The sequence below is a fragment of the Petaurus breviceps genome, unplaced genomic scaffold (assembly GCF_028583685.1).
Source record: "Petaurus breviceps papuanus isolate PSGF00001 unplaced genomic scaffold, PetGlider_PUasm1.0 128, whole genome shotgun sequence".
Taxonomy (NCBI): domain Eukaryota; kingdom Metazoa; phylum Chordata; class Mammalia; order Diprotodontia; family Petauridae; genus Petaurus; species Petaurus breviceps.
Genome location: NW_027185664.1, coordinates 4,340,692 through 4,355,039, shown reverse-complemented (window position 1 = coordinate 4,355,039; position 14,348 = coordinate 4,340,692). Strand labels below are relative to the sequence as shown.

General features: G+C 38.4%; 1 protein-coding gene across 27 annotated transcripts in view; it reads left to right on the top strand.

The window, feature by feature from the left end:
* The window catches only part of LOC138171653 (zinc finger protein 532), a 116,467-nt gene that overhangs the window by 37,420 nt on the left and 64,699 nt on the right, over window positions 1–14,348 (top strand). For 26 of the 27 annotated variants that reach the window (XR_011170970.1, XM_069101377.1, XM_069101243.1 and 23 more), the window contains one exon: window positions 9,950–12,306. Coding sequence is in view for 26 of the 27 variants with exons in the window: in XM_069101243.1 (XP_068957344.1) it covers window positions 9,950–12,306 (2,357 nt within the window). In the remaining variant the exon portion in view is untranslated. Of the gene's footprint in view, window positions 1–2,360; window positions 2,587–9,949; window positions 12,307–14,348 lie in introns of those variants that run through there. The other variant, XM_069101394.1, reaches the window with a different exon arrangement.

Here is a 14,348-nt window from a genome sequence, read left to right as displayed (position 1 = left end):
AGACCCTCCCCATACTCCTCCCCTAGACCACCCCTAGATTCCTCCCACAACCTTCTGTATATAAGACCCCATCCTGTCTTCATGTTTGTGAGAGTGACATAGAATAGTGAGAGTGCCATGGAATGACCTAGCACAGACTTACTCTGTATCTAATACAAGTGAACTTTTAATAAATTTTTCTTTTCTTTGGCTGAGAAGACTCGAGTCAAATTCATTCGGCAGGACCCGGTGTGTTGGTATTTTGGGGTCTCCAGAGCAACCCTAACCCTCTTAGTGGGTAACCTCTTCAATGTCCAACTTTTTGTGACCCTTTTTGAGATTTTGTTGTTACTGGAGTAGTTTGTCATTTCCTTCTCCAGCTCATTTTATAGATGAGGAAAAGGAGACCAAGAGGGCTAAATGACTTACACAAGGTCATAGTGTCTGAGGTCAGACTTGGACTTGGTCCGGAGCTCTGTCCATTGAGCCACCCAGCTGCCCTTGAGGATTTATCGGTGCCTAATTAACTTTTTAGGTAAGGAAACTGAAAAAGTTTAGGTGGTTTGGGTTTTTTTTTTAAAGCACCTACTATGTGCCAGACAACTGTGTTCAACACAGTGATACAAAGTACGGAGATAACAAGGAAACATAAAAGATAATCCCTACTTTCAAGGAGTTCATTATCTAGTGAAGGAAACAACATGCAATCCCCTCTGCTAAACTTTTTTCTTCATACCAAAGCCCTTTTTCTGAAGAAATTGGGTAAAAGTTCAGGAAGGAATTCTGGTCTCCCTGAGTATGAAGTTGGGGTGATGATGGGACTAGGGAGGCCCTTGATTGATCCACTTATGAAAATTACCTTTTTCCCCCTGACTTAACCTGATTAGGGTATTGAAGAAAGAAGCCTTTGATTACTTCAGTTAATGGAAGTGTCTGGAGTTCACCTTTGATAGAAAGGAGAATCCTTAGATGGAGTGGTAGAAGAAGATTGAATAAGTTTAGGAAAAGGATTCTCCTGGGTGCACCAGCATTCTAAATGATTTTTATTCTGTTTGATGGTATAAACTCTATATGATGAATGAACCTATGCTTTGTAAATATGTTTTATCTTGTGAAATTTGTCTTTGATTCGGAAAAACTGTAAATTATTACTCTGGAATGGCTTATATCAGAGACCAAAGACATGGATAAACTACTTGTTTTAGACTTTTTTCTTATAGAATAGTTTAATTAATGAATGTTTGATGGTAGCCCCAAAGTTGAGCAAAGACCTTTTGCCATTAACAGTGGTGATCTTGTATCATATGGTCTGCAGCCTTATATTATCATTGGGAGAAGGTTGGTGTTTGAAAAGAAGGGTAGAGGCCACCTTTTATATTGACTTGTGGACATTTAGTGAGCCATCTTCTTTTTGTTTCCACTAGATTGTAAACTCCATGAGATTATAGATTGTATCTTCTAAGTCTTTGTCTTTCCCAAAGCTCTGAGGCACATTGCTTTGCATGTGGCAGGAGCTTTATAAGTAAATTCTTGTTCAGTTGAATTACATGTCTTGTAAATCACTATTGTAGGTGGTTAAGCAAGATTAGGTTACTGGGCTCTTTATGTACCTGTCTGCCCCAGCAAGGGTTGAAATATGAGAGAGGGAAGAGGAGGTATGTGGCTGAAGGTATGTAGTCCTGTGGGATACTGGCTGCTTTCACGTCACTAGAAAATGAGTGGTTGGCCACAGGCAGGCAGAAAAAGATGGAAGCCAGTTTCTTTTTTAGCACTCACTAACTGTGGAGTAGAAAGGCCAGACTTGATCACATTTGTGACTTAAGACAAAATGAAAACATCATTTCCCCCCCCTAGTTTCAGATTTATAACTAATTCTTTAAAAAAAATTCACAATACTTATTCATTTTTTGAGATCAACCAGGTGGTACGGTGTACAGAGTGCTGGGCCTGGAGTCAGGAAGACTCATCTTCCTGAGTTCTAATGTGGCTTCAGACGTTTATTAGCTGTGTGACCCTAAGCAAGTCACTTAACCCTGTTTGCCTTAGTTCTTCATCTGCAAAATAAGCTGGAGAAGAAAAGGGCAAACCAGTATCTTTGCCAAGAAAACTCCAAACGGGGTCACGAGGAGTCGGATGTGACTGAACAACAATAATTCACTTGGGGGGGGGTTCTTTAACACAAAAAATATTTACTATGTGTGTATTTGTGTGTGTAACATGTTAATAATAACAATAATAATTTTGTTACAACATGCTAAGAATAACAATAATAAAATACCTACTATGTTCCAGTCACTAGGCTACTTTATATATATATACATATGCACACACATGCACATATTTATACACACACACACACACACACACACACACACACGGAATGGCAGCTTTGAATGGAATTATTTCAGGGCCACCCATAACCTTCTTTCCTTAGAGCACTGCAGCCATAGTTCACTACAGCTGCTCGAGAGATGAAGCCGGTCAGTTATTTTTCATTTGGCAACAGAACTGACATCTGTTCCCAGCTGGGCTAGGAAAAGCTGAGAGAAGGAAGCAGAGCCACTGCACAAGTAGCTTTCCTGACTTAGTGCTTCAGATGGATTTGCAGTGAGTAGATCTTTCCCCCAAGTTAACAGTCCAGTCTGGTCGAGGTGGGCTAGGGGCAGATGGGAATAAGGAATGGGGTAGAAATTATTTTTCCTTTTCATTTGAGTTTAGCCTTTGATAAATGAAGCAGGAACAAGAACTCTGAACATTGAAGAGAGTAAGAAGGGAATGGGGATGGAGGACGAAGAAAAAAGCTAATGTTTTCTGTAGGAAAGGACACTTGTTAAAGTCCAAGAAGACAAGAAAACATTATTTCTTGTCGCTTACCCATGTATCTTTTAAAAATAATCACTGGGGTTGTTTCTTTTCATCTTTTCCACTTCTTTCACTCTTTGAAGAGGAATTAAAAATATAAAATGCTTTGAATGTATGATTTAAAATGGAAGTTTTCATATGGATATGTGAAATAAAAATAGCGAAAGCTGATATTAGAAAAAAATAAGGGAAATCTAAATAGTGAAATCTGTTAAAACTAACTGTTGAAGGAATGATTTTTTTTAAATGGTCCAGTGGAAAAAAGTAGACATTGACAAAACTCAGCCAGCCAGATGTTTCTAGAAATGAAATAGTGACAAGAAAGCCACTACCCCACCCACCCACCCAAGAGGATTATGGGCCCTGTTTTCACACCATCATTATTTTATGGAATTATCATTATTCTAAATTTATATAGCATCACCAGCATATTGTTTGATTAGTGAAAAGAATGGATTAGAATGATTTATACTTCCCTAATTTTTATCTAAAAATATTAAATTCAGTTAATGTTTTTCTTCCACTAATTTGGGTAACCTTTATGGATTGATATATTGGCTAGTATCTTAGTACCAGCATCTTGCTGGCTATGTTTCAGGTATGTAATCTTTTCTGTTTGAGGGCAGTTTTTAGCCCAGATTCGCCTTTCATGCCTCAGCCTTTTACTTTAGCTTAGCTTTTTTTCAGGTGGAAATTCGGAATGGATTCTGTGAGGGATGGTTCTCTATTGGGGAGCAAGATAAAAGACGGTTAATTCTGGGATTGGTAACTTTGGCCTTAAGAGTCAGTATTTATATGTGTGTGTGTGTGTGTGTGTGTGTGTGTGTGAGAGGGAGAGAGAGAGAGAGAGACAGGGAGAGAAAAGAAGAGAGATTGTGTTTTTGATGATTATGACAGATGATGGAAAGGATTATAGAGGTTTTCATTTTATTACCTTCTATGGCAGATAGAATTACCATGTGACATTAGACAAATGACGTAAGCTTCCTTTACTGTAAATTGTGCCAGTCTAAATTTATATATGTATGTGTGCATACAGAGCTATTAAAAGATATTGGATAAAAAGATATAATGCAAATACAGATCCTATTTTGAAATGGTAGGTTATTTTTAAAGGGCTTATACCTAAATGAAAAGATGTCATATGATCTTTGGGGGAAGATGTATTTTACTAGATTCAAATGAATTAGAAGACTAATTATGTTTCAGTAACTCAGACATTTTTTTCTAGAAAGTAAATTGCTAAGAGGATTAGGAATCTAAGTCAGGATTTTTTTTTTCTTAAGAAAAATGCAAGACATTTTTGTAATGATTTTAAAAAACCAATTAGAACAGTAGCATATAGGGAAACCTTAAGTATCAGCATTTTTCCTTTATTTTAGACATAGCTTTTCAGAATTTAAATGACAGCATTAAGCATTTTTCCCCAATAGGAAAATTTGATTTTACCTTTCAGAATGTGGGAAGGTAAAGGGTAATAGGACATTGTGATTGTGGGTTTGAAGAACATTTCTATAAACCAAAAAAGAAGTGTGAGGTTACAGATAGTAGTATTTATTACATATTATACAAACCCAGACATATGAACCAACCTTCAGAAAAGCAATCTTCTTATGTTTCAGACAATGTGATACCTTCTAAATTGTCCAGTGTACTCAGAACGTTATGCCAGTTATGCATTTTTTTGTTTATAGCTGAAACTTAGGTCAGTGAAGGAGGCCAACTCCTATTTCTCAAAACCACTGAAAATCCATTTACAGACCTTCCATGTTTCCGAGATGTTTCATTACTTTTCTTCCCTGGTTTGGTTCACTAATCCCCACCTTCTTTCTCCTTCCCCCTTTCCTCCAAGAGATGGGCTTAAGCCACTTGTAGAAAAGTAGTTTGTGAAGTACATTGTAGCCAGACAAATGGCTTTGGTCAGTGCACAGGAAGAACCTCTTGATTTGGACGGTGGTATATGGGTGCTGGATGTCTTAGGGCCCCATGTTTGACGCAGGCTTGAGTTCAGTAGTGCATTTCTCCTTGTTGCCAGACCCTAAGTTCCCCTTATTACAAGGAATTTCTATTCAGTGTGATACCAAAACCAATATTTTTCTAGCATGGATCTGTGAATTTAAACCTTGGGTTTTGGCAGCCAGTTCACTTAACATAAGTGGACCCTTTTGCAAACCTCTCCCACTGCTCATGGGGCTTTGCAAGGCCCTGCCTCTTCTACAGCTCTGCTGACAGCACAGCCTGGGGTCCTTATTATTGCTGGGGGCTCTACCAGGAGCCTGAGCGGGTGGCAGGGAGGGAGTTGAATTGAATTTACGTAAAGTGACAACTATCTCCCATAGTTTCATCAGTGGTTTCAGGTACCATTTAAAGGAAAGGGAGAAAAGGCTCTTTGGACAAGTCTGACATAAAATTGCTGAGCACAATGATATAGTAGAAAGAACATTAAATTTGGAACAAGGAGACCTGGATTGGGGTTTTCTGAGTCTGGCAAATGGGAATGGGAGTGCTGGACTTTGCAGCCCTCTGAGTTGTGAGAAGAGAGCTTTTAGGCATACAGAATGGGAAGTGTTTTTGTTATTAGGAGTGACAAACTAAAGATTACTGAATGCTGTAGCAGTCTTACCTTTTTCCTTCTTCCTCTCTTTTTCTTTCTCTTCTTTTCCCTGCCCAACTTTTTTTCCCTTCCTCCTCCTCTCCTTCCATGACAACCATCAGGCGTATCAATGGAATGTCCAAGTAGCTGTTGACACTATAAAAATCCCATTTAGTGTTCCCGGATATTCATGTATTGTCTGAAGCCTTTTCAAGGCAACTTGGTTATATGTAAAAATGACCTGTCCTGACTACTTCAGCATAGCTTATTGCTCACTAGGCTTTTTCTCTCTCTGTGTTATTTAATATCTTTTTTTTTTCCCATTACCATCTGAAAACATTTTAAGTATTCACCTTCTCATGAGATATTCTGGTTACTATATGCCCTGAGTATGCAACTCCTCTCTGACTTCTATCTGGTAGTAGGTCTGACAGTCTGTGAATTGTTTGAGATTCGGTAATGCCCTTTATTCAGTTTTCATAAATGATTACATTTATAAAGGGGGAGCTAATTTTGTAAATTGAGTGTAATTGGAAAGTGAGGAAGAATAGACCAAAATTTTTTATCTTCAAAATGGGGAAAACATGGTTAACTAAGACAGATCAGAGAATGGTTTCCTAGTGGTAGCTATATTGTTTATGTGGTGTTAAGTGGAAGACAGAGGTATTAATGTTTAACAACATAGATAGACATAAATATTTCTTACTCATAAACATTCATAAACATTAATAACAGGGGAGCTAGATGACACGGTGGATAGAATGCCAGGCCTGGAGTCAAGAAGACTCATCTTCCTGAGTTAAATTCTGGCTTGAGACATTAGCTGTGTAATCCTGAACAAGTCACTTGGCCCTGTTGACATCAGTTTCCTCATCTATAGAATGAGTTGAACAAGGAAATGACAAACCACTCTAGTATTTTTGCCAAGAAAATCCCAAATGAAGTCATGTAGAGTTGGAAACAACAACAAAATATTTGAGCATTTTATGGGTATTTGTGCAGCACCTAGACTGTGTGCACTTGTCCTTCCTGACTCATGATACATGATTGACACACTTCTTGTCCAGTCATAATTTTCCTCAGTCATGTTTTTTGTGCCATATCACTGGGTAGATACTACAATCTACTCCTCACCCTCCCCTGCCCCATATTTCAGTCTTGCCCTTTGAGTTAGCCACAGTTTTTACTCTTTGAAAACCATAGATTTTCAGGATTTATAGTTATCTCAAGGATGTACTTAGTGTTAAAAAGATTAGTTCTGTTTCGTTTTGGAGGCATTTAAAGGCCAGCAGAGTTCAGATTAATTCTCTTTCTTTTCTAGTTAATTCTGTGTCCAGCTCCTTGCCCACCATCGATATCACAGGTCTAAAATGTAGGCATTTGAGGTGCCAATCCTGCGACATAGCACAGTCTGGATATTCTTTGCTTGGTTTTTCCTTCAGAATACTATATTGATCTCTGATTTTCTGTGGGTCATATTATTTAGGAAGTAGCCCTATTTTGGGTTTTGTTCATTCAACAAAATGTCACCTGTGAACGGAAACATCTGGAAAAGTTGACCTTCTGCCCGAGATCTCTCTTCCTTTTGGAGTCTGTGTAGAATACTGCCAGTTATGTTTGTCTTGTACATGCTTTATAAGTCACTGGATGTTTATATTTAGAGTACTTAAAATCATACGTTTGTGCTTTAATGTGCTTATTTTTCTTCTACCCCTCTTGCATTTGTTACTGTGGTAACATATATAGTAAGTGTTACTGATAGGATTTGAATCCAGTTCTCAAAGTATGGTTCCCTTTTTATTTGTATTTATTTATTTTAATTTTTGAAAAGTTTTAAAATAATGAATTTAACAAATCCATATACAAAGCATAGTAAAAAGATTATATAGGACTCCATGATTCACAGCTTGTTTTTTAAATACACATATTAATTTTTATATAATGATGCCAATGTTCTGCCAATACTGCCTTATCTGCCTCCTCTTCTTCACTCCCTTTTACTTTTGTTTGTGAATTTTTCATGCTTCATCGATGCTTTTTCTCCTAACATCTTGAGTAGGGAAAATGATAGAATTTTAGCTCTGGAATAAACCTTAATGTTTAGCTAATTCGGGATCCCCAACCTGCAGATCAAAATCTCCAGTCTTTATCTGTTAAATCCCTAGTCCCATGGTTGCTGCATTCTCCATGATTTTTTTTAGGACTACAAGGTTGGGGGTGGGGGTGGGGGGAAGCAAAGCATTATTCAGAAGCTGGGCTTTCTCATCTCCTTCTTTCAGGGATTTAGATGGTCAACACTCTCCATCTGCTGGTAAATATTTCACTTTCCCAACACTTTGCTCTGAAAAGCCCCTTTCCTTCCCCACCTCCATGGTTTCAAGGAAATGGAAAATAACTCTTCACAAAAAGTTGGCAACTCCTAATCTGTCTTCCCCTCTTAGCCAAGAAGTGAACAGTGATAGCCCTTCTTGTGTGCCCATTTTCACATGCTGAAAATCAATTATGGAAGGAGCTTTTCTCAGCTTTCATTTGGTCAGAAGTTCATCTCTGTCAGCTGAGTGATAATTTGAGGGCAGGTGGAAAGTCAGCTTGCTACTTGTACTTAATAGGAAAGAGAAAGGGTGGAGGGAAAACTTTTTTTCTTCTGCTTAAGAGAAAGCATGACTTGTTCTGATGATATTTAAAGGGAAAAAGGAAAACTCGGGGCAAAAGATACAAAGGAAAAAAGGGTCTAAATCCCCCCTCCCAGCCTACCCCCACTCCCAATAATGGATAGGAATGACAGCTAGAAATAATAACAATTTTGTAACTTTGGGCATTCTCCAAGTTACAGAACGGGTAAATTTCAGAGCCAGGGTTTAAACACTAGGGATTCATGACTGCAAGTCCAATACTCTAATTTGATCTATGCTAATTTATACAGTGCTGGGTGATGCCATGGATAGAGCCCTGAGCTTGAAATCATGATGACTTGTGAGTTCAAATTCGACCTCAGATACTTACCATCTGTGTGATCCTGGATACATCAGTTAACCTGTTTGCCTTAGTTCCTCATATATAAAATGAAGTGGAGAAGGAAACAGTAAATAACTCCTGGATCTTTTCCAAGAAGATCCCAAAACGAGGTCGTGAAGAGTTGGACACGAATGAACAACAATTTGAAGTATTCATCTAAATTAATGAATACATTGCTTTACAGTTTGCAGAATACTTTCAGATATTAATTTATTGTGTTCTCAGTACAACCCTGGGAGGTAGATACTGATATTATCCCCATTTTACAGATGAAGAAACAGACAAGTTAAATGACTTGCCCAGCTTACACAGTTAGTAAATACTTGAGGTAGGATTAGAACTTCAGTCATTGTGAGTCTCTAGGATCAGTCCACATTGCCACACTACCTAGATAGTACTTAATTAAATCTATTAAGGGATATCCTTTGGGTCCATTTTATTGACTTCTTTCTGTCTTCCATGAATGAGGATGGAAATCTTTAATTGGTTGTTTTATTGCTATATATTTTTTAAACAGTGACCCCAAATATATGAGGAGTCAAATTTAATATTGGCTAAAAATCTGGAGGATTTTAATAAGTATTATTTTGTCAGATGGATTAATAGCTATCAAAGTGAAATGTTCCTGTAACATTTCTGGAAGCAAATGCTTATGTCACTGACCGATTTTACATTTTACAGTTATTCTACCAAATCATTCTCTGTTGTTTTTTTCCCCCCTAGGTCCTAGGCATTCAGAAAGTTGGTAGATCATATCCATCTTGCCCAAGAGTTTTAACAGAAAACTTTTTTTCCTAATTAGCTCTCATTATTAAAGTAGTGGTACAGTAGGACCTAAACACCTACCCACCGCCATAGTTATGTAACTGAACTGCTAACAGGTGTTACGGTAGCAGATTTGGAACAGTTAATAATTTTAATTAAAGTTGAATGTAAAAGCCAATGGAAAAAATGCTTTGTTTAGAGTCAGGGTTCAAATCCTGGCTCTTCCATTTACTGCTTTAGTCATTTCAGGCAAGTCATTTTATCTCTGTGGGCTTTGGTTTGTAAAATGCAAAATGAAGGAATTGAACTAGATGATGCTTAAGCTCCTGCCCAGGCTGTGCTACCCATGAAATTAAAATCATATTGCCCCTTTCTCTTTAACCCACTTTCCCCTCCGAAACACACACCTGGATTTTTTATCATATGTGCCACTAATAAAAAATCTGCATATTCTTTCTGCTCTAGGCCAAGTTAGCTATTTAGTCCAGCACTTTCATTTAATAAGTGAAGAAACTGAGTCCCATATAGGTGACCTTGTCCAAGGTCACAAAACTGGCAAATTTCAGAAGCAGGATTTGAACCTAGGAGTTTGTGACTGCAAGTCTGGTCCTCATAAGCACATTTACTAATATTTAACAACTGTGTTTAATAGTTATCAGTTTGCTGGTATAATTTTTTTTTAAGATATAGAATTCATTCGGGTGCTAATGAAATTATTTTCATTTATTTTCACAGAACCTCTTCTAAACAAATTCATGACCATGGGGGATATGAAGACCCCAGACTTTGATGATCTTCTTGCAGCCTTTGACATCCCAGATATGGTCGATCCGAAAGCAGCTATTGAGTCTGGACACGATGACCATGAAAGTCACATAAAACAGAATGCTCATGTTGATGAGGATTCACATGCCCCATCATCCTCTGATGTTGGTGTCAGTGTTATTGTTAAAAATGTCCGGAACATTGATTCTTCTGAAGGAGTTGATAAAGATGGCCACCATTCTACAGGCAATGGTTTACATAATGGGTTCCTGACAGCATCCACACTGGAAAGTTATAATAAAGATGGAGCAAAGTCTCTGAAAGATGATGGACCTGCTGAGGTAAAACTCAAAGAGACAACTTTCAATCAGTTTAGTCCTATCTCAAGTGCAGAAGAATTTGATGAAGATGAGAAAATAGAGGTGGATGACCCACCTGATAAGGAGGAAATTCGTTCAAACTTCAGAGCAAATGTGTTGACAGGTTCAATTTCCCAGCAGGACTATGAAAAGCTAAAAGCACTTGGAGGGGACACCTTAATAAAGCCGGGAATTCCTGCTGCTACCACCTTAGATAAAAACAAAGTCATTAAAAGAGAAACAGAAACAAATTCTGTGACGCTGGGTGTATATGAGCCCTTCAAAGTTAGGAAAGTAGAAGATAAATTGAAAGAAAACTCTGAAAAGTTGCTTGAAAAACTTGATGGAAAGCTAAGCTCTGAGAAAAATGAGGCAAGTCTTCCCAGTGCTGCCCAGTCGAAGGCAAAATCATCAGCCAAACTCTCTTCATGCATTGCTGCAATTGCAGCTCTTAGTGCTAAAAAAGCTGCCACGGACACCTGTAAGGAACCAGTGGCCAATTCAAGAGAACCTTCTCCATTACCAAAAGAAATGAATGATAGTCCTCGTGCTGTTGAAAAATCCCCTGAGTCTCAGAGTCTTATTGATGGTGCAAAAAAAACATCTATAAAGCCACCTGATAGTCCCAGGAGCGTCTCCAGTGAAAACAGCAGTAAGGGATCTCCATCTTCTCCTGCAGGGTCAACACCAGCGATCCCTAAAGTCCGCATAAAAACCATCAAGACGTCTTCTGGAGAAATCAAGAGAACGGTGACAAGGGTTTTGCCTGAAGTTGACCCGGACTCTGGAAAAAAGCCTTCAGAGCAGACGCCTTCCATGGTGGCTTCAGTGACGTCACTTTTGTCATCGCCAACTTCTGCCACTGTCCTGGCTTCTCCCCCACGAGCACCCCTCCAGTCTGCTGTGGTCACAAATACGGTTTCCTCTGCAGACCTGGCTCCCAAACAGGTCACTATCAAGCCTGTGGCTACTGCCTTCCTTCCTGTTTCAGCAGTGAAAACGGCAGGGTCCCAAGTGATTAATTTGAAGCTCGCTAACAATACCACAGTGAAAGCCACTGTCATCTCTGCTGCTTCTGTCCAGAGCGCCAGCAGTGCCATCATAAAAGCTGCCAATGCTATTCAGCAGCAAACGGTGGTGGTGCCTGCATCGAGCCTTGCTAATGCTAAACTTGTGCCAAAGACTGTGCACCTTGCCAACCTTAATCTTCTGCCTCAAGGTTCCCAGGCCACTTCTGAACTCCGCCAAGTGCTCACTAAACCTCAGCAGCAGATAAAGCAGGCAATAATTTCTGCAGCAGCCTCACAACCACCGAAAAAGGTGTCCAGAGTCCAGGTGGTATCTTCTTTGCAAAGTTCTGTCGTAGAAGCTTTCAACAAGGTGCTGAGTAGCGTCAACCCAGTCCCTGTTTACATCCCGAACCTTAGTCCTCCAGCTAATGCAGGCATCACGTTACCAACCCGGGGTTACAAGTGTTTGGAATGTGGTGACTCGTTTGCTCTGGAAAAGAGTCTGACTCAGCATTATGACAGGCGGAGTGTGCGCATTGAAGTAACATGTAACCATTGTACAAAGAACTTAGTTTTTTACAACAAATGCAGTCTGCTTTCCCATGCTCGTGGACATAAGGAAAAAGGAGTTGTGATGCAGTGCTCTCATTTAATTTTAAAACCAGTTCCAGCAGATCAAATGATAGCTTCTCCTTCAAGCAATACTTCCTCAGCATCCTCTGCTCTGCAGAGCTCTGCAGGAGGTGGCACACATAACGTAACAAAGATTCAGTCTGGCATAACTGGGACAGTTATCTCAGCTCCCTCAAGTACACCCATCGTTCCGGCTATGCCTCTGGATGAAGACCCATCCAAACTCTGTAGACATAGTCTAAAATGTTTGGAGTGTAATGAAGTTTTCCAGGATGAGACGTCACTGGCTACACATTTCCAGCAGGCTGCAGATACAAGTGGACAAGTAGAGTATCTAATATTTAAATTTCTATGTTTTCAGCTATAAATCTCAGTATGTGTACAATAGAAATAAGATGGATTTGTGATTTGATAAATAGAGGCTGGGGAAAGTGAGTATGGGATGCATACTTTTATTGAAAAGGTGAAAGTATCTAGTCATGAGCCACATTGAACAAATAGCTTCTTTTTCCTACTATTTGGAAGTTGATTTTTTTTTAAACAAATGACTTTGTTTACCAAATAAGTAAATAAACAATAGTTGTATCATAACTTTAGAATAAGTGAAAGAAATCTTTTCACAGGAACATGGGTGAGGGTTTGACCTGAAATTTTAGCTAGCTTAGCTATTCTTCATATTGTACTGTATAAGGGTGCAGATTAACTGTCAAAGATTCTTAGTATCAGTGACAAATTTTTTTTGTGTGTGTGTGTTCATTCAGCTGTATCTTTTGGAATTTCTACGTACAGTCAAATACACTTAATTAGTGCCCTGCTTAATGATGTGTCTGGGATGATAGCCAGGAAATAAATTCAGAGTAATATATTTCACTTCAGTGAATCTCAGCAAGAAATAAGTGGCACTCCTCCTTCCATTTAAATGGAATGCCTGCAGGGGTTTGCAAGATTTTTTTGGGGGGGGGGATTGTAGTTTAACAAGTATAAATTGATATTTAGTGAAATAAATTTCCCAGTGGACAGCCTTTTATTCATTTCATGCAGCTTCTCTTCATGAGTGCTTGATCAATGAGATTAACCTTTTAAAATATTTGAGTACTCATGTATTATTTTTAAAGTTACTTGACAAAAATGTAGTAAGCTCAAGATAGCTACCCTCACAGCAAAAAAAGAAAAATAATTTCTGCTTTTTTAGCATCTTGAGCTTATATTGAATTTTTCCCCCCTCCTTTCCTAAAGGAAGCAAATTAGGAAGGGTTCCACTGTTTTTCAGAGGTATTGAGTATATCATGGTAATGCAACCTTTAAATTTTGACAGCATTCTTGCAGTTTTTTGTATCCTGTTATAATAGTGAGTCCTTAAAGAGGGCAGTTTGGTAGGTCAAAATGAATAGAATGATATATTGATATCCTAGGATATTCTAGTGATAATGCTTGGTGTTCTTTCAGTCATGTAAACTTCTTACACTGCCACCACTTCAATCAAAAGGGCAGAACTTCTTTTCATCTTAAAAGGACATAAGTCTAGATGTATCCTCTTTGGTTTTCATTTAGTATATTTCCTCCCATTTCTTTGTAAGCATGTCAACAAATTTGATATCTTAGGCACAAAAATTTCTCTTAATTTTAACCCTCCTTTACACTGACAAATATAAGACTTTCCTAGTTAAACCAGTTTTAAAAAGTCAAATTCACATTAATTAAGCGCCTACTTTGGGTTAGGTGCCAGGAATAGAAAGACAAAAGATAATCCTTTCCTTTAAGGAGCTTACATTCTGCTGGGAAAAGATAATATTGACACAGATAAGGAAATAGAAGTAAATTTGAGGAGAGCAGGTTCATTAGGAGCTGGAAGAGGGGGGAATGAGAGAATAGGAATCAGTGAAGGCTTCATCAGGAGGCTATCCCTTGAAAGAAGATAAGGATTTAAAGAGGTAATGATGAGGAAGATGTATGCCACAGGTGTGTACAAACTAGATGAAATGTTAAAAGTTGAGAAAAGGCCATTTCAAAATTGCTCATTTTTACATTGTTTCTATTATATAGATTTTCTTCCTGCTAGTTCTGCTCATTTCACTGTTCATCAGTTCACAGGAGTCCTCCCAAGGTTTCTTTGAAACCATTTCTTTTATAGTCTCTTACCATAGTGTTGCATTACATTTGAATACCATAATTTGTTTGGTCATTCCTCAACTGTGGGCAACCTTTAACTTTTTAGTAAGGAACTACTGTAGTTTTATTTTTGTGCATCTATTTACTTTTCTTTTTCCTTTGACCCTTTTGGGGGTGGGGTATATCAGGAACAAGTGAATAGGAAGAGATTTTGATGAGGAGTCAGAGGAACGAGCAATAGTTCAAGTGGTTGAGTGG